The following is a 22,012-nucleotide window of genomic DNA, read 5'->3' as shown; positions in this document are numbered from 1 at the left end:
ACGTTTCCGCATGCGTTTTTACCCGCGATTTCGCATGCGATTTCGCATGGCAGGGTGCCATGCGAAATTAACCATGACACTGCCAGGGCTAAATAAAATTGAAAAAGGTGCGAAATCGCACGCGAAATCGCGGGTAAAAACGCATGTAACAAACGCATGCGTTTTTACTATTAAATACATTAGCGGCGATTCGCACGGATTCCCGACGCAGGCGAAATCGTTGGCTCTTTTGTGCGTTTTTTTCATGCTGAAAAAAACGCACCTCAACAACGCTACAGTGGAAACAGGCCCATCCACTTGCATTACATGTGCGGATCTGCATGCGTTGGACGCATGCAGATTCGCGATAGTGGGAACGAGCCCTCAGAGGCCCTGTAGTGACATATAGCAGAATGCAGTAAAGAGGCCCTGTAGTGACATATAGCAGAATGCAGTAAGAGGCCCTGTAGTGACATATAGCAGAATGCAGTAAAGAGGCCCTGTAGTGACATATAGCAGAATGCAGTAAAGAGGCCCTGTAATGACATAAAGCAGAAGGCAGTAAAGAGGCTCTGTAGTGACATATAGCAGAATGCAGTAAGAGGCCCTGTAGTGACATATAGCAGAATGCAGTAAAGAGGCCCTGTAGTGACATATAGCGTAATCCAGTAAAGAGGCTCTGTAGTGACATATAGCAGAATGCAGCAAAGAGTAATACCCTAGGTGAAACGCCGCATCCACGCAGCTGAACACTCCATTAATCACCCCAAAATCCCCTTGGCAAATTTCGGGTAGAGGCAGAGCTTTGTGCATTAGCTCCACCTCTACTCGCCTCAATCTGCACGTATCTCCGCCTCCTCCAGCTCCTCTCAGTCTTCTTTCACTGAAAGGGGCGGGGAGAGGCGGCGATCAGCAGAGATTGACGCAAATGGAGGCAGAGCTACTGCGCTAAGCTCTGCCTCCCCCGGGAAGCAAAATCCACGACCTGGAAAGTCGTGGATTTTTGCACCAGGATTTCGAGGGTATTAATTGAGCGTTCAGCTGCGGGGATGTGCTGCGTTTCAGGTAGGGCATTAATGCTAAAGAGGTCTGTAAAGTAAAAACAGGTTATTTGGGGGCTTCAGAGTCTCTTTAATGCCCTGCACCTTGGCCTCCCTCCGGCCGTGTCTCACCCTCTCCTCTTTCTGGGTTGCAGGATGGAGGCCTCGTGCCTGGAGCTAGCATTGGAGGGCGAGCGTCTCTGCAAGGCCGGGGACTTCAAGGCCGGATCCGCCTTCTTCGAAGCCGCCGTGCAGGTCGGGACGGAAGACCTGAAGACGCTCAGCGCCATCTACAGCCAGCTGGGAAATGCCTACTTCTACCTGAAGGAATATTCCAGAGCCCTGGAGTATCACAAGCATGACCTGACTCTAGCCAGGTGAGGGAGATCTGTGCAGATAACGGTTGTGTGTGTGTGTGTGATGATTGTCAGATTTCAGATGTTAGGAACCTTCCATGGTGCTGCTCTGAAAATAACAGATAATAATAATGCCTTATTGCCCAATACTGTCCAATGTAAATCATTGTCTAATGTCCTAGCATATTATTATTATGTATTTATATAGCACTGACATCTCCTGCAGCACATTACAGAGTACATAGTCATGTTACTGACTGTCCTCAGAGGACCTCACAATGTAATCCCTACCATAGTCATAGTCTAATGTCCTACCATATTATTATTATGTATTTATATAGCACTGACATCTTCTGCAGCACATTACAGAGTACATAGTCATGTCACTGACTGTCCTCAGAGGAGCTCACACTCTAATCCAACCATAGTCATAGTCTAATGTCCTACCATATTATTATTATGTATTTATATAGCACTGCCATCTCCTGCAGCACATTACGGAGCACATAGTCATGCCACTGACTGTCCTCTGAGGAGCTTACAATCTAATCCTATCATAGTCATAGTCTAATGTCCTACCATATTATTATTATGTATTTATATAGCACTGACATATCCTGCAGCACATTACAGAGTACATAGTCATGTCACTGACTGTCCTCAGAGGAGCTCACAATCTAATCCTACCATGGTCATAGTCTAATGTCCTACCATATTATTATTATGTATTTATATAGCACTGACATCTCCTGCAGCACATTACGGAGTACATAGTCATGTCACTGACTGTCCTCTGAGGAGCTTACAATCTAATCCTATCATAGTCATAGTCTAATGTCCTACCATATTATTGTTATGTATTTATATAGCACTGACATATCCTGCAGCACATTACAGAGTACATAGTTATGTCACTGACTGCCCTCAGAGGAGCTCACACTCTAATCCTACCATAGTCATAGTCTAATGTCCTACCATATTATTATTATGTATTTATATAGCACTGACATCTTCTGCAGCACATTACAGAGTACATAGTTATGTCACTGACTGTCCTCAGAGGAGCTCACAGTCTAATACTACCATAGCCATAGCCTAATGTCCTACCATATTATTATTATGTATTTATATAGCACTGACATCTTCTGCAGCACATTACAGAGTACATAGTCATGTCACTGACTGTCCTCAGAGGAGCTCACACTCTAATCCAACCATAGTCATAGTCTAATGTCCTACCATATTATTATTATGCATTTATATAGCACTGACATCTCCTGCAGCACTGTACAGAGTACATAGTCATGTCACTGACTGCCCTCAGAGGAGCTCACAATCTAATCCTACCATAGCCATAGTCTAATGTCCTACCATATTATTATTATGTATTTATATAGCACTGACATCTCCTGCAGCACTGTACAGAGTACATAGTCATGTCACTGACTGTCCTCAGAGGGGCGCACAATCTAATCCTACTATAGTCATAGTCTAATGTCCTACCATATTATTATTATGTATTTATATAGCACTGACATCTCCTGCAGCACATTACGGAGTACATAGTCATGTCACTGACTGTCCTCTGAGGAGCTTACAATCTAATCCTATCATAGTCATAGTCTAATGTCCTACCATATTATTGTTATGTATTTATATAGCACTGACATATCCTGCAGCACATTACAGAGTACATAGTTATGTCACTGACTGCCCTCAGAGGAGCTCACACTCTAATCCTACCATAGTCATAGTCTAATGTCCTACCATATTATTATTATGTATTTATATAGCACTGACATCTTCTGCAGCACATTACAGAGTACATAGTTATGTCACTGACTGTCCTCAGAGGAGCTCACAGTCTAATACTACCATAGCCATAGCCTAATGTCCTACCATATTATTATTATGTATTTATATAGCACTGACATCTTCTGCAGCACATTACAGAGTACATAGTCATGTCACTGACTGTCCTCAGAGGAGCTCACACTCTAATCCTACCATAGTCATAGTCTAATGTCCTACCATATTATTATTATGCAATAATATAGCACTGACATCTCCTGCAGCACTGTACAGAGTACATAGTCATGTCACTGACTGTCCTCAGAGGAGCTCACACTCTAATCCTACCATAGTCATAGTCTAATGTCCTACCATATTATTATTATGCATTTATATAGCACTGACATCTCCTGCAGCACTGTACAGAGTACATAGTCATGTCACTGACTGCCCTCAGAGGAGCTCACAATCTAATCCTACCATAGCCATAGTCTAATGTCCTACCATATTATTATTATGTATTTATATAGCACTGACATCTCCTGCAGCACATTACGGAGTACATAGTCATGTCACTGACTGTCCTCTGAGGAGCTTACAATCTAATCCTATCATAGTCATAGTCTAATGTCCTACCATATTATTGTTATGTATTTATATAGCACTGACATATCCTGCAGCACATTACAGAGTACATAGTTATGTCACTGACTGCCCTCAGAGGAGCTCACACTCTAATCCTACCATAGTCATAGTCTAATGTCCTACCATATTATTATTATGTATTTATATAGCACTGACATCTTCTGCAGCACATTACAGAGTACATAGTTATGTCACTGACTGTCCTCAGAGGAGCTCACAGTCTAATACTACCATAGCCATAGCCTAATGTCCTACCATATTATTATTATGTATTTATATAGCACTGACATCTTCTGCAGCACATTACAGAGTACATAGTCATGTCACTGACTGTCCTCAGAGGAGCTCACACTCTAATCCTACCATAGTCATAGTCTAATGTCCTACCATATTATTATTATGCAATAATATAGCACTGACATCTCCTGCAGCACTGTACAGAGTACATAGTCATGTCACTGACTGTCCTCAGAGGAGCTCACACTCTAATCCTACCATAGTCATAGTCTAATGTCCTACCATATTATTATTATGCAATAATATAGCACTGACATCTCCTGCAGCACTGTACAGAGTACATAGTCATGTCACTGACTGCCCTCAGAGGAGCTCACAATCTAATCCTACCATAGCCATAGTCTAATGTCCTACCATATTATTATTATGCAATAATATAGCACTGACATCTCCTGCAGCACTGTACAGAGTACATAGTCATGTCACTGACTGTCCTCAGAGGAGCTCACACTCTAATCCTACCATAGTCATAGTCTAATGTCCTACCATATTATTAATATGCATTTATATAGCACTGACATCTCCTGCAGCACTGTACAGAGTACATAGTCATGTCACTGACTGCCCTCAGAGGAGCTCACAATCTAATCCTACCATAGCCATAGTCTAATGTCCTACCATATTATTATTATGTATTTATATAGCACTGACATCTTCTGCAGCACATTACAGAGTACATAGTTATGTCACTGACTGCCCTCAGAGGAGCTCACACTCTAATCCTACCATAGTCATAGTCTAATGTCCTACCATATTATTATTATGTATTTATATAGCACTGACATCTTCTGCAGCACATTACAGAGTACATAGTTATGTCACTGACTGTCCTCAGAGGAGCTCACAGTCTAATACTACCATAGCCATAGCCTAATGTCCTACCATATTATTATTATGTATTTATATAGCACTGACATCTTCTGCAGCACATTACAGAGTACATAGTCATGTCACTGACTGTCCTCAGAGGAGCTCACACTCTAATCCTACCATAGTCATAGTCTAATGTCCTACCATATTATTATTATGCAATAATATAGCACTGACATCTCCTGCAGCACTGTACAGAGTACATAGTCATGTCACTGACTGTCCTCAGAGGAGCTCACACTCTAATCCTACCATAGTCATAGTCTAATGTCCTACCATATTATTATTATGCAATAATATAGCACTGACATCTCCTGCAGCACTGTACAGAGTACATAGTCATGTCACTGACTGCCCTCAGAGGAGCTCACAATCTAATCCTACCATAGCCATAGTCTAATGTCCTACCATATTATTATTATGCAATAATATAGCACTGACATCTCCTGCAGCACTGTACAGAGTACATAGTCATGTCACTGACTGTCCTCAGAGGAGCTCACACTCTAATCCTACCATAGTCATAGTCTAATGTCCTACCATATTATTATTATGCATTTATATAGCACTGACATCTCCTGCAGCACTGTACAGAGTACATAGTCATGTCACTGACTGCCCTCAGAGGAGCTCACAATCTAATCCTACCATAGCCATAGTCTAATGTCCTACCATATTATTATTATGTATTTATATAGCACTGACATCTCCTGCAGCACTGTACAGAGTACATAGTCATGTCACTGACTGTCCTCAGAGGGGCGCACAATCTAATCCTACTATAGTCATAGTCTAATGTCCTACCATATTATTATTATGTATTTATATAGCACTGACATCTCCTGCAGCACATTACGGAGTACATAGTCATGTCACTGACTGTCCTCTGAGGAGCTTACAATCTAATCCTATCATAGTCATAGTCTAATGTCCTACCATATTATTGTTATGTATTTATATAGCACTGACATATCCTGCAGCACATTACAGAGTACATAGTTATGTCACTGACTGCCCTCAGAGGAGCTCACACTCTAATCCTACCATAGTCATAGTCTAATGTCCTACCATATTATTATTATGTATTTATATAGCACTGACATCTTCTGCAGCACATTACAGAGTACATAGTTATGTCACTGACTGTCCTCAGAGGAGCTCACAGTCTAATACTACCATAGCCATAGCCTAATGTCCTACCATATTATTATTATGTATTTATATAGCACTGACATCTCCTGCAGCACTGTACAGAGTACATAGTCATGTCACTGACTGTCCTCAGAGGAGCTCACACTCTAATTCTACCATAGTCATAGTCTAATGTCCTACCATATTATTATTATGCATTTATATAGCACTGACATCTCCTGCAGCACTGTACAGAGTACATAGTCATGTCACTGACTGTCCTCAGAGGGGCGCACAATCTAATCCTACTATAGTCATAGTCTAAAGCACTCGCACCCCCCCCTCCCCCCAGGGGTGAGTGTTGCATGCTCACCTTTCATGTCGGGCCACAACTCGCCTCCTCCAGTGTCCGACGTCTCTCTCCACTGCCGTACGGTGCTTGTGCCGGGTGACACCGCGCATACAGGTGGCCCCGGTGCACGGCGGACACAGGAGGAGGTGAGGAGCCGGTGTGGCAGGTAAGCCTTTCACACTCAAAACGGGCCCAGGTGGGGGGTGGGACGTCACATGAGGAGGGACACTAGGACAATTTCCAATCTTGCTGAAATCTTTTTTAAAGGACAATTGAAATGAGAAGCATAAGGAGGCTGCCATATTTATTTCCTTTTAAACAATACCAGTTGCCTGGCTGTCCTGCTGGTCTATTTGGCTGCAGTGGTGTCTGAATTACTTCAGAAACAAGCATGCAGCTAGTCTTGTCAGAGCTGACAATAATGTCAGAAACCCCTGACCTGCTGCATGCTTGTTCAGGGGCTTTGGGTAGAAGTATTAGAGGCAGAGGATCAGCAGGACAGCCAGGCAACTGGTATTGCTTAAACGGAAATAAATTTAGCCAGCCTCCATATCACTCTTGTTACAGTTGTCCTTTAAAGAGGATCTGAAGTCCTCTTTAGCAGTATGAGCAAAGATGAATCGCCGCATCCGCGCCTGAACAGTGTATTTAACTCCTCCGAAATCCCTGGGCCAATCTCCTCTGGTACTTCCTGGAGGAGGTAGAGCTTTGTGCAGTAGCTTTGCCTCTGCTCCAGTCAATCTCCGCCTCTCCTCGCCCCTCTCAGTGACCTCGCCCCTCTGTCTTCTTTCACTGAGAGGGGCGGGGAGAGGCAGAGATCAGAGCAGATTGATTGGAATGGAGGCGGAGCTACAGCACAAAGCTCTGCCTCTCCTGGGCAGCAAAATCTGCGACCTGGAAAGTCGTGGATCTTTGCTCTGGGATTTTGAGGGTAATACATTGTTCAGCTGCGTGTATGCGGCGATTCATCTTTGCTCATACTGCTAAAGAGAACTAGATATTAAAAGAAGGGAATTTTATTCGCTTCAGACTCTCTTTAAATCTGTCTGCAGTGTGTGGGCAGGCCATAGATCAGATTCAGCGAGGGAGGCATCTATCTGATGGCCGATGTGGTGGCAGGTGGAGAGGTGTATGGGCTGTTAGCACACATGATACAGAATGTTTTTGGATGTCACATGGAGAGTTTATCATCTGGTCAGATTTCGATGTTCCTCTCCTGGTGGTTGCAGGTCTATCGGTGATCGTATCGGAGAGGCCAAAGCCAGCGGGAACCTTGGGAACACCCTGAAGGTCCTGGGCCAGTATGACGAGGCCATCGCCTGCTGTCAGAGACATCTGGACATCTCCCGGGAGCAGGGGGACAAGGTACAGGCACTGCTGATGCCCCCCTATACTGCACTGAATGCTGGGAATGTGGCAAGCTGACCTCTCCCCTCTCATTGGCTGCACACAGGTGGGCGAGGCGCGGGCGCTGTATAACGCGGGCAACGTCTTCCACGCCAAGGGAAAGCAGCTGTCCTGGAGCATGCCGCAGATTCCGGGCGATCTGTCGGAGGAGGTGAAGGAGACACTACTGAGTGCCACGGAATACTACGAGTGAGTTCCGCAGCTATGACACATGGGGGGGCCTGGAAAGCCTGCAGCTGCGGGGGTAATCAGGCAGGAGGGAGGGGCAATGACTCAGAGGAGATGCACGTTACAGTGGACCTGGACTCAGAACTGCATCTCTGCTCTAAAAGATAAGCAACAGCATAATAACATTTAAAGAAGAACTTATCTTTGTTACAGCTGATACACATCCTGCAATAAATCTGCAGTGTGTCTACTTCCTGCTTTCATGGAAGCAGACATAGGGCTATACATCCTGTGTTTATATATTAGCTGCTCTGCCAAGGCAGTCAGGTGAGACAGCGGAGGGATCAAATTACATATGTGATTAGTCATAGATGAGGGTGAATTAGATAGACTAAACTCTCTAAGGCCTCATTCACATTGCGTTCCGCTCTCGCATGTCCGTTCGCGTTGGATTTTTTGAGGCGATTTTTCTTTCCAATTTCTGTGCGTTGGACGGTTTTGTTAAGCGCTTTTGTAAGCGCTTTTGCAGAGTGATTCCGTTTCTTCACTTCCTGACGTCAGTCTGGAAGTGCACTCTTTGATTTGGAAAAGAATAAATGCAATGTATTTATTCTTAACGCTCACGCAATCGCTGCAGTGATTTTGTAAACATTTTCCGTTTTTCCTATATCTTCCATTGAGGCGGAATCGCCTCAAAAATGGTACAGGCAGCGCTTTGCTGAGCGGATCAGAGACGAACCGCTCAGATGTGAACTCTGTCATTGAGAATCATTGCACAAGTGCTTTCAGGGCGATTTTGAAAATCGGCAGCGCTTAAAATTTTTTTCAAAAACGCCCTTAGTGTAAACGAGCCCTAAATACACACAGGGTACAATTCTCTGTGTTTTCCTTCTGTCCTGTGCAAGAGTTCAGGTCCACTTTAAAGCCTTGTTCACATTATAAATCGCCAGCGAAATCGCAAGCGCTGTGCACTTTTGTGAGCGCTTTTTAAAGCGCGTTTCCCTATGCTTTCAGTTTCAGAGCGATTTGCGCTCACCAAAATGCTTTTCAAAGCGCTTTTTTCAGCGCTTAGCGATTATCTATACTTTGTATTGAAGCGCAGACGCTCAGGAAACGTTGCTGGAGCCACTTTTGCGCTCGGAAAGACAAATCATTGCTCATGTGAGATCACTCACATAGAGCAACATTGCGCACACGCTTTTATGGCGACTTTAAAAATTGCCCGCGCTTAAAGTGAACCAGAGACGAAGCACCCTCATGTATTTACCTTATATATCAGTGGGAACATTAGAGAAAACACCTACCCTGCTCTCTGTTTCATCCTTCACTGCTCAGCCTGCTTGTTATCAGCCCTGATAAAATCCCTGACTGAGCATTCAGTCTGGCTTTGCTCAGGAATCATTATAGCTGAGTCTTTATAGCAGAGCCAGAAGGGGGCAGGCTTGGGCTTGAAAAGACATCAGAGAACACAGACTCAGCTATACAGGTAGTCCTCAGTTAACAATCGACATAGGAACTGAAGGTTCGTTCGTAACCTGAATTCGTTCTTAAGTCGGGTGCCCCCATTCCTTAAGCAGAGTAGGCGCAGAAAGGGGACATCTCACCTGTTCCATGCCGGTGTAACGTCCCATCGAGCTGCCCGTCCTCTTGCTCCATTCACTGTTCCCCGGCGGCTTTTTATGCATCGCATAATGACGCAATCAGGAGAAGCCCCCTAGTGGCGGGACCTGCTAATGCGTCATTATGCGACGCATGTGAAGCCGCCGGGAGGACAGTGGACGGAGCAAGAGGACGGGCCGCGCAGCTTCTGGGCAGCACGATGGGACGTTACACCGACACCTGCACCTACTCTGCTTAAAAAATGGCAGCAGAAGAGGTAGTCCCCGGCGGTGTGACGTCATCGCGGCGGGTCGGCGAGCATTCGTATCGGCAGGTCGTTCGTAAGTCGGGTGTTCGTAAACCGGGGACTACCTGTAATGATTCCTGAGCAAAGCCAGACTGAATGCTCAGTGGGGGATTTTATAAGGCTGGTAACAAGCAGGCTTGACCAACTGCCAGACGGGGATTACCCCATCACAACCGCAGATATGCAGTGTGAAAATGGATACCTGAGGTGACATGTGACATGATGAGATAGACCTGTGTATGTACAGTGCCTAGCACACTAATAACTACGCTGTGTTCCTTTTTTTCTTTCTCTGCCTGAAAGAGTTAAATATCAGGTATGTAAGTGGCTGACTCAGTCCTGACTCAGACAGGAAGTGACTGCAGTGTGACCCTCACTGATAAGAAATTCCAACTATAAAACACTTTCCTAGCAGAAAATGGCTTCTGAGAGCAAGGAAGAGATAAAAAGGGGAATTTCTTATCAGTAAGGGTCACACTGTAGTCACTTCCTGTCTGAGTCAGGACTGAGTCAGCCACTTACATACCTGATATTTAACTCTGTCAGGCAGAGAAAGAAAAAAAGAAACACAGCCTAGTTATTTGTGTGCTAGGCACTGTACATACACATGTCTATCTCATCATGTCACATGTCACTTTGGGTATCCTTTAAGAAATTGACAATCTACCACACACCATTCAATTTACATACAAATTGATCAGAAAAATCCTCCACTCCTGATCGACTTATATCAAATAACAATGGGAAACTGATCGTATTTCTTGCTTGAAAAAAAACAAACATTTGATTGTTCACGACAACTGATTTTTTTTTTATCGACTTGACATAAAATCAGACTATTTTATTGTATGGTGTGTGGCCACCTTTATGCTAGGTAGACACAATGAGATTTTCTAGCAGATTTGCTGCCAAATAGATAATTTCCAGCATGTCCGATCTGCTTTCTGATCGATTTTTTTTTTTATGGAATTGAATGGAAAAGCGATTGGAAATCAGACGTGACCTGTTGAAAATAATCGATCTGGTAGTAAATCTGTCCGAAAATCTCATCATGTGTACCTAGCATGAGGGTTTATATGACGTTGGGGGCCATACTCTGTCCGTTCCAAGCTTCCTGCTTACATTGTTATGTAAGAGTCATTCGCATCTCACTATCAGGACTTTGTGATGTGTGTGGCGTATAACGCAGGATATTTGCGGCGTGCCAGTAAACGCCCCTTATGTCAAGATTATGTAGCGCTCTGTGTAGAAATAAGTGACGCAGTTATCCAGGCTGGTAACGATCTGGTGTTTGTCGGTTTATCGCAGGCAGAATCTGGAGCTGGTGAAGATGTTGGGGGACAGAGCTGCGCAGGGCCGCGCCTACGGAAATCTCGGCAACACACACTACCTCTTAGGCAACTTCAATGAGGCCATCGCCTTCCACAAAGAGGTGAGTCAGCAGGGAGCGCCGTCTGGGAGCAGCGGGTGTGCGCTATGTGTAGCGCCTCTTTTACCCCACAAATTGCGAACGCGTTGCGATGAAGGAGGGGAAAAATGTAGTAACCAATTTTGAATTGCTGGATCCCAAGAAAATTGCACAGCTCTGTGATTTTATCTCGTATAGCTTCTGCGCCAACGATGCAAACATATAGCGCAGTTTGCATTAAAAGGCCTGCATCCTTGCGTTTTGCGATTCGCAAATGATCAGAAATGGATCACAAAACTACATGTGGGGCCCTTTTCCCACTATCAGCGATTTGTGATCCTATTCCAAACCCCCGCGGCTCGCAAAATGCGAGGTACGGCCAAACTGATGGAATCCGCCGCAAATCATTTTCTTCGCAATCGCAGTTGCCGCCTGAATGCCTTTTTGCTGCGCTTCAGCTCCTATAAGAAGTATAAATCGCATAACAATCACGCCACTATTACATTTTCTCACGGCAATTCGCCGTGACGCGATCACAGACGCGAACACACTGCAATCGTGCTTTACTCCTGTTGGATCTGGCAGAATCGCGGTGGTGGAAAATAGAACAAAACTTTATCACAGCACGATTGCGATCGTATTTTTTAGTGGAAAAGGGCCCTAAATTTGTTATTCTTGGTTAAGTATATCAAGCCCGAGTACCCCCTGGAACCATCAAAAGTACCCCCTGGGGTACCCGTACCACACACTGAGAACCTAGGATCTAGACTAATTGGGTGGAGTGAGAGGAGTTATCTATTCTAGACTATTTGGGTGAAGTGGGAGGAGTTATCTAGACTATTCCGGTGGGAGGAGTTATCTAGACTATTTGGGTGGAGTTATCTAGACTTTTTGGCTGGAGTGTAAGGAGTTATCTAGACTATTTGGCTGTAGTGGGAGGAGTTATCTAGACTATTTGGGTGAAGGTGGAGGAGTTATCTAAACTATTTGGGAGGAGTGGGAGGAGTTATCTAGACTATTTGTGTGAAGTGGGAGGAGTTATCTAGACTATTTGGGTGGAGTGGGAGGAGTTATCTAGATAATATTGCCAATGACTCTAATCTTACAGTATATTTCCTTCTCTTAGAGACTGGCGATCGCCAAGGAGTTTGGAGACAAAGCGGCAGAGAGAAGGGCATACAGCAACCTCGGCAACGCCCACATATTCCTGGGGATGTTCGACGCTTCTGCAGAGTATTATAAGTGAGTGACATGATTGGCTCCAGATTTTCCTGTCTGTGTTTACCTCCCCTCACATAACGTAATGAAGAAGAAAAAAAATACAATAAATATGTTTTCTTTTATTCTAATTCACCATTTTGTGATCTTACCAAAACTCTGCTAAAGTGGAGCTGGGAGGGTCCTGAACTCTCTCCAATTATATTCAATTGTGGACAGCTTGATTTTACTGAGGGTTTATCAGACACGGGTGATGAGAAGTGGAAAGAATTGCTCGATGAGATACGATGTAGATAACACACTCCTTTTGTATTGTTCCGAAATGAACCTACAGAAGAAGGAATTAGTGTCAGGCCGGATGAGAGGATACTCATAAGGCAATGTGTCAATCAAAATCTGTATCTGTCGACAAGTGAAAGGATGTACAATCCCTTCCTATCGGTCCCTGGCCCACAGGAGCTTACACTCTAGGTTCGGACAAGCCTCATATTACAATCGGTGTATTTATTGAGAGCAACCAATCAGATTTCAGCTTCTGAATGAAACAATGACCCTGATTCATATACAACAGGACCAGAGGCGTGCGTGCGTGCGCACGCGTGTGTGTGTGTGTGTGTGTGTGTAATAACAACAAGGAAAAGTAACACCTCCCCATTCAGAATCAGCAAGGTACTGCCATCAAAAAAATGTTCATTATGTACTCCAAAAGTTGCACCATCTTTCGTGGGTCAGAGCCCACTTCATCAGGAAATAAGAAACAGGAGCAGCTGTTTACTAACTCTTAGCACGCGTGGCGCCTCTGGTTGTTTCTACTATCAGTTCTCTTTATCACCCTACACTTTCCTAGTGGTTCTGGGTGCATACATGTAATTAAGCTGCCGGGAGACTTGGGCGCAGGATACAGCCGATAAACGTTTTACCCTGCTCCTGCAGAAGTCCCGGCGGCACTTATTACTCTTCCCCCTCCAGGCCGCCATGGATAGTGGAGAATGATGTCATTCAGCTTCCAGCTATTGCTGGCGGCCGAATTACAGTGTTTTTACAGTGATTTGTGCTCTGTCTTCTGACAGCGCACAAATTACTCACTGAGCGCAGCTGTAATTCCTATTACATCCTATGGTGGCGCCGGCTGTGCCCAAACCTCCGGCCCTTTTTTTACCTGCAGACCTTCTGGGTCACCCTGAGCTATCTGGGTATTCCATAGGTTAAACTTCTCATACACAATTATTAACACAGTTTCTATAATAAGCACCACAGAATATGTGGGGGCTTTATAAATTAATAATATTGGGTAAATTAGACTCCAAGTTGAGCAGCTCCTCTCTGTGTCTAGCGTGACATACAAAGATGCAAGTTACAGTTTTGCCATCTAGTGGCCATTAACCAGTACTACAAGACCTCAGTTATAAAGGATAGCTTCCTGGTAGCAGCAGTCTGTTTAAAAAAAGCCTGATTATTGTTCATAGAGCTGCTGCATTGACAGAAAAATATTCTGGCAGTGAACAGTTGTTTCTTCAGCCAAGAGCAAACTTTAAACCTGAACACTCCAGCAGCAACAGGCATTATAACTGCCCTGTTTAACCTCTCCCTATCCATAGGCACCTTCCCCTCAGACTTCAAGCAGGCCACTGTACTACCCCTGCTCAAGAAATCCTCCCTCGACCCCTCACTACCCTCCAACTACCGCCCTATCTCCCTACTCTTCTTTGCCTCCAAACTCCTTGAGCGTCTGGTTCACAAACGTCTGACCCAGTTCCTCAATGCCAACTCACTGCTAGACCCACTGCAATCTGTATTTCGGCCTGCCCACTCAACCGAAACTGCTCTAACCAAAGTGGTCAATGACCTTACCTTAGCTAAAGCTGAAGGTAAATACTCAATTCTCCTCCTCCTTGACCTTTCAGCAGCTTTCCACACAGTAGATCATCCCCTACTCCTCCAGTCCCTCCAGTCCATGGGCATTCACGATCTCGCCCTGTCCTGGCTTTCATCCTACCTCTCCAACCACTCCTTCACAACTGCCTTCAATGAGTCCTCGTCCACCCCCAACCGCCTCTCGGTGGGAGTCCCCCAAGGCTCAGTCCTTGGCCCCCTACTGTTCTCTCTATACACATCCTCCATTGGAAAGGTTATCTCCTCCATGGGTTTTAACTATCATCTCTATGCAGATGACACCCAGATCTAACTCCACACCCCTGACCTATCTACCACTACCCTGGACAAGGTCTTCTCCTGCCTATCAGCCATCTCCTCCTGGATGTCCGGTAGGTTTCTGAAACTAAACCTGGACAAAACGAAATTTATGATCTTCCCACCCTGGCAATCCCTGACCCTCCCAGATGTGCATGTCAGTGTTAACCACACTACCATTCGCCCTACTTCTCAGGCCCGCTGTCTGGGTGTCACCCTGGACTCCACACTCTCCTTCACTCCCCATATCCAAAACCTCACAAAGGCCTCAATTCTGGTAGGGTTATCAAACAAATTACCTCATGTGAGATAATTTACTTCATGAGGTAATGACATTTAGCAATTCTGGTTGGTTTTAGTCATGTTTTACCTCATTAGGTAAATTATGAGGTAATTCAGGAGGTAATTTGCATTAATTTTACCGAAAAAAGCTATTCTCATGGAAATTAGGGGGCATGTTAGCACATGATTTACCGATCAGTTTAAGACCTGCCGGTACCTGGAGGTAAAGTCAATTTGTATGCATTTTGCTGTTTTAGTGGAGTTTTTATTCAGGCTGTAGATAGTAGAAATAAAACTCCAAATATTTACTGGATTTTTTTCTAATAATGGATGCCTATAAATATACTTTTCATAGATTGCTGCATAATCAAATACACCTCCTCCCCCCCCCCCTTAAAAATTAATTAAAGGGACACTTAAGTCAAACAAAAAAAATGAGTTTTACTCACCTAGGGCTTCCAATAGCCCCCTGCAGCTGTCCGGTGCCCTCGCCGTCTCCCTCCGATCCTCCTGGCCCCGCCGGCAGCCACTTCCGGTTTCGGTGACAGGAGCTGACAGGCTGGGGACTCGAGTGATTCTTCGCGTTCCCAGACACATTAGCACCCTCTATGCTGCTATATGGTATATGATATATGCTATAGCAGCATAGATGGCGCTATTGTGGCCAGGAACGCGAAGAATCACTCGCGTCCCTAGCCTGTCAGTTCCCGTCACCGAAACAGGAAGTGGCTGCCGGTGGGGCCAGGAGGATCGGAGGGAGACGGCGAGGGCACCGGACAGCTGCAGGGGGCTATTGGAAGCCCTAGGTGAGTAAAACCCTTTTTTTTAGTTTGACTTAAGTGTCCCTTTAAAGACTACTATTATTTATTTACTGCATGCTTACCACTGAAATATCGCACGTCTTACCTCACTTTATGCATTTACCTCATGTTTTACCTCATGTTTGGTAATGGAGAAAAATATTTCAGAATTGCTAAAAAAAAAAAAAAGGGGGGGGCAATATTGTGTTTTACCTACAAAAAATATTTCCCTCACATAGATACCAGAATTGAGGCCTTTATAGTCACTTTGTAGGCTATGTTGTGAAGAAGTGATTGCTCCCTCTATGGATTATTCTGCCCACTTGATTTCTGATGATATTACCAGGATGAGCGTGTTTGACTGAGCGCCGCTGTCTCTCCTCCGCAGGAAAACGTTGCAGCTCTCGCGGCAGCTGAAGGACCAGGCGGTGGAGGCGCAGGCGTGCTACAGTCTGGGGAACACGTACACGCTGCTGCAGGACTACGAGCGCGCCATCGAGTTCCACCTCAAGCATCTCTCCATCGCCCAGGAGCTCGGAGACCGGTAAGTCGCCATCCGTAAATATTGCGTTATCTTCATAATTACGATTGTAATGGAAAAAATCATAATCACGAAAAACAGCATGAAATTTTGTGCAATTATGACCATTTGTGAATTTTCCTCAATTACGATCGTTTACGTAATTACAATCTTTTTCGGAAAGAATTTCCATGTAGAGCACGAAATTACGATTTTGTGTAAAACAAGACATTACGGTAATTCATTTCTGTAATTTTTGAAAATCCAAAAAATTCCAAACTACGAAATTCCGAATTAAAGTGGACCCAAATTAAAAATACAAGATTTCAGAAATAAAATCTATTTTATAAATTATAATAATAAATAGCAGCCTTTTTTCAGCTGCATGATGACAAATATACAATATTTTACATTTATTACAGGAACCCCTCCCTTCCTTTCATATTGCCGGGACAGAATCCGGCAGACTGGTGGAGTAGGTGGTCTCCAGCAATGGAGGAATTGCTAATGGCTGCCACCTGTATAACCCTAGTTATGAAAAGAGAAGGGTGAAAAGCATGCACTGAAATGCTCATAGGCTTGAAGGAGTGTTTATTTATCTTTGTATGTGTCAGAGTGCTGCACCTAAATATTTTGAATTAAAAAAATGTTTGGTTTGGGTCCGCTTTAAGATTTTTCTGATAGTTACAAATTACAATTCCGTGTTGTAATTGCAAATTTTGAGTCCTAAGTTTGAAAACCATGATTAGAACCTCCGTCATGGATACAAACATGAGTAAAATAACAAAAACGTCACTCAGGTCCAAACTCTTCTTTCCAAAACTGACAGAAAATAAGATTTAGAAGGAGGGGCAGCATTTTAGCCCAGATGTGCGCAGTGATGCAAAGTGACCACAAGAGGGAGCTCTGTGATCTCATGTTTGGCTTTTACACACAGTGACCGCTCTGGTCCTTCGTAAAATAGTATTTCTGCCTTTTTTTTACAGCCCTGATAATGACTAGAGTGATGCCGTCCCAATCATATTGTATTTGAACTCTGTTATAAGCAATATTTTCATGTAAGCTGCCACATACTTTCTTATATAGACACTCCCGCTATAAAAAGTGCAGCTATCATATCCCCCATATAACAAGTGCAGCCATCATGTCTCCCATAACAAGTGCAGCTATCATATCCCCCATATAACAAGTGCAGCCATCATGTCCCCCATATAACCAGTGCAGCCATCATATCCCCCATAACAAGTGCAGCTATCATATCCCCCATATAACAAGTGCAGCCATCATGTCCCCCATATAACAAGTGCAGCTATCATATCCCCCATATAACAAGTGCAGCCATCATATCCCCCATATAACAAGTGCAGCCATCATATCCCCCATATAACAAGTGCAGCCATCATGTCCCCCATAACAAGTGCAGCCATCATGTCCCCCATATAACAAGTGCAGCCATCATGTCCCCCATATAACAAGTGCAGCCATCATGTCTCCCATATAACAAGTGCAGCCATCATGTCCCCCATATAACAAGTGCAGCCATCATGTCCCCCATATAACAAGTGCAGCCATCATGTCTCCCATATAACAAGTGCAGCCATCATATCCCCCATATAACAAGTGCAGCCATCATGTCCCCCATAACAAGTGCAGCTATCATATCCCCCATATAACAAGTGCAGCCATCATGTCCCCCATATAACAAGTGATGACAAAAGGTCCCTTGTAGGACAAGTCAAGCCAATAATGCTTCTGTATGTAACCATAATGCCTCCCACAGAACAAGCCTTGCCAACTGTGCTTTCCATTTATACCCCCAGGTTCAGGCCCCCCCCCCCCCCCCCTATATATATAGTGCAGCTAATATCATCCTCCATACAGAATATGTAACCAGTAATGTAACACCCCTACCCCAACATGACAAGTCAGGCCGATAATGTCCCCATATAGCAAGTGTAACCCCCCTGTTTCCTGGCTTTCCATGTAACAAGTCCAGCCAATAATGCCCCCATATAGCAAGTGTGACTTTTCTGAGGCCAGTCGCGAGATCTGTACAGAATGGCCGCCGATCTGTGTTCGGCGTTTTGCGGCGCTCGCTGTATTTCCTACTCAGCCTGATAATATTGTCGGTTCTGTGCCTGGCGGGATGGCAACTTTGTATTCTGATTATGAGGGGTAATGAGCCAGACATCGTATGCTGATCCCCCCCCAGGCTCCTCCCCCCATAACTGCATCCATTGCGATAATGGTAATGAGCCTGAGTTACGCAACGCACGCGGACCCCACATCTCTGCTAATAATGTCAGCGGAACCAGAGGGGTCTCTCCGAACTGCCAGACCTCATTCCTAACTGCGCACAGAATGAGCAACCCGTTGCCGCCCTGGGGGACCCCTGTCTGCACTCCGGTGACCTTGCGATCTGTGATCCCCCCCTCTCCCCCCGCTATGCCAAACCTCACAGCTCGGCAGTCAGGGGCGTCCTCAAAGCGATCACAAGACGAGGAATGTCATCCACAGCAAGGCAATCTGAATTGTTTAATAGGAAATAAATATGTCACTCTCCATATCCCTCTCACTTCAGGAGTAGCTTAAAGGGAACCTGAAGCGAGTAAAAATATTTAAAATAAACACATGACGTAGCAGCAAATGAATATTACATACTATCCTCACCATCAGTTCCTCTCAGAGGTTCACCATTTTCTTCTTACAGTGATCCCTTCCAGTTCTGACAATGTTTTGTCACAACTGAAGTAAATCAGTTGCTGTCAGTTATATATCAGTTGCTGTCAGTTATAACTGAAAGGGCAACTGATGTGCAAAGGTAATGTCCATGCTTACCTATGTCTCAAGTGGGCGATGTTACAGTTTAACAGTGTGTTGACCAGGAAGCTGTTATGGGGTAATGGCCATTTCCAAAATGGAGGACATAGAAAACCATTGATCACAGTGGAGAAACAGGACGCAGGAGAAAATAAAGAGATGAATATATTACACAGGAGCAAAGTATGACGAGTGTATGTTTATTTTGACAAATTATTAGTTTAGGTTTACTTTAAGATTTGCAAGAGCTGCCATTCTGTGTTGCTGGTTAATCCTGCAGAGAGATGGGATGTTCTGGGCAGTGTGTACTCCACAAGGTCCAGGCGTTACTGAGAAGCAGCAATCAGAACTTGCAGTCAGTGTAAAGGTGCATTTTTTCATTCAGATTCGATCTTTCAACGCACTTTTTATGATTGAATTGTATAGAAAACTGCCCTTCTTGTGGCGTGATACGATTCTTTGGTCGATTGGAAAAGGACAAAAAATGATCGGAAAGTTGGATTTTATGATAGAATAAGAATGTAAAACCTTCTTATATTGTTCCATTAATGGGAAAAATCGATAGTTACCTTACAAATAGTTACGATCATTCAAATAGCATAGAAAGATCGAATCTGAATGAAAATTGTACTGTTAATAGATACCTTAAGATAAGAGTTAGCTACCGAATACTGAATTGTAAAGATTTTTTTTTATACTAACATTTAATTTTCAAAATACATACAGCACCGGTCTGTGTTTACTAACTTAATAACAAAAATGTACAGTGAAATGTGGTTGCTATGGTTACCGCACATCCTTGCGCTATTCTGCAATTTTCTGGTTGTCCTCCGTACAGCATGGTGACTGCTCTCTTGTCTTGTATCCGCAGGGTGGGCGAGGGGCGGGCCTCCTGGAGCCTTGGCAACGCCTACGTGGCCCTCGGCAACCATGAAGAGGCGCTGCGCTACGCCAGGAAACACATGGAGATCTCTTGCGAGGTGAGGAACGCATCGTAACACGGCGACCAATCCGGCCTCAAATCTATACTATGACACCGGCGGCCACCATACACACACCTCCGCTCATAGATGACACCGGCGGCCACCATACACACCTCCGCTTATAGACGACACCGACAGCCAGCATACACACACCTCCGCTCATAGATGACACCGGCGGCCACCATACACACACCTCCGCTCATAGATGACACCGGCGGCCTCCATACACACACCTCCGCTCATAGATGTCACCGGCGGCCACCATACACACACCTCCGCTCATAGATGACACCGGCGGCCACCATACACACACCTCCGCTCATAGATGACAACGGCGGCCACCATACACACACCTCCGCTCATAGATGACACTGGCGGCCAACATACACACACCTCCGCTCATAGATGACACCGCCTGCCACCATACACACACCTCCGCTCATAGATGACACCGGCGGCCACCATACACACACCTCCGCTCATTGATGACACCGGCAGCCACCATACACACACCTCCGCTGATAGATGACACCGGGAGCCACCATACACACCTCCGCTCATAGATGACACAGGCAGCCACCATACACACACCTCCGCTCATAAATGACACCGGCAGCCACCATACACACACCTCCGCTCATAGATCACACCGGCGGTCACCATACACACACCTCTGCTCATAGATTACACCGGCAGCCACCATACACACACCTCCGCTCATAAATGACACCGGCAGCCACCATACACACACCTCCGCTCATAGATGACACCAGCGGCCACCATACACACACCTCCGCTCATTGATGACACCGGCAGCCACCATACACACACCTCCGATCATAGAGGACACCGGCAGCCACCATACACACACCTCCGCTCATAGATGACACCACCGGCCACCATACACACACCTCGGCTCATAGATGACACCACCGGCCACCATACACACACCTCCGATCATAGAGGACACCGGCAGCCACCATACACACACCTCCGATCATAGAGGACACCGGCAGCCACCATACACACACCTCCGCTCATATATGACACCGCCTGCCACCATACAAACACCTCCGCTCATAGATGACACCGCCTGCCACCATACACACACCTCCGCTCATAGATGACACCGCCTGCCACCATACACACACCTCCGCTCATAGATGACACCGCCTGCCACCATACACACACCTCCGCTCATAGATGACACCGCCTGCCACCATACACACACCTCCGCTCATAGATGACTCTGGCGGCCAACATATACACACCTCCGCTCATAGATGACACCGCCTGCCACCATACACACACCTCCGCTCATAGATGACACCGCCTGCCACCATACACACACCTCCGCTCATAGATGACTCTGGCGGCCAACATATACACACCTCCGCTCATAGATGACACCGCCTGCCACCATACACACACCTCCGCTCATAGATGACACCGCCTGCCACCATACACACACCTCCGCTCATAGATGACACCGCCTGCCACCATACACACACCTCCGCTCATAGATGACACCGCCTGCCACCATACACACACCTCCGCTCATAGATGACACCGCCTGCCACCATACACACACCTCCGCTCATAGATGACACCGCCTGCCACCATACACACACCTCCGCTCATAGATGACACCGCCTGCCACCATACACACACCTCCGCTCATAGATGACACTGGCGGCCAACATACACACACCTCCGCTCATAGATGACACCGGCGGCCACCATACACACACCTCCGCTCATAGATGACACCGCCTGCCACCATACACACACCTCCGCTCATAGATGACACCAGCGGCCACCATACACACACCTCCGCTCATTGATGACA

At 45.4% G+C, this 22,012-nt stretch overlaps 1 protein-coding gene across 7 annotated transcripts in view; it reads left to right on the top strand.

Moving 5' to 3' along the window:
- The window catches only part of GPSM1 (G protein signaling modulator 1), a 324,213-nt gene that overhangs the window by 104,230 nt on the left and 197,971 nt on the right, over positions 1 to 22,012 (top strand). For all 7 annotated transcript variants that reach the window (XM_068249096.1, XM_068249099.1, XM_068249094.1 and 4 more), the window contains 7 exons: positions 1,175 to 1,396; positions 7,691 to 7,826; positions 7,915 to 8,057; positions 11,251 to 11,374; positions 12,477 to 12,592; positions 16,229 to 16,384; positions 20,052 to 20,160. In XM_068249096.1, the coding sequence (XP_068105197.1) occupies positions 1,175 to 1,396; positions 7,691 to 7,826; positions 7,915 to 8,057; positions 11,251 to 11,374; positions 12,477 to 12,592; positions 16,229 to 16,384; positions 20,052 to 20,160 (1,006 nt within the window). The remainder of the gene's footprint in view (positions 1 to 1,174; positions 1,397 to 7,690; positions 7,827 to 7,914; positions 8,058 to 11,250; positions 11,375 to 12,476; positions 12,593 to 16,228; positions 16,385 to 20,051; positions 20,161 to 22,012) is intronic.

Source organism: Hyperolius riggenbachi, chromosome 8 (genome assembly GCF_040937935.1).
Source record: "Hyperolius riggenbachi isolate aHypRig1 chromosome 8, aHypRig1.pri, whole genome shotgun sequence".
NCBI lineage: Eukaryota > Metazoa > Chordata > Amphibia > Anura > Hyperoliidae > Hyperolius > Hyperolius riggenbachi.
This window is presented reverse-complemented; position numbering and strand designations above follow the sequence as displayed.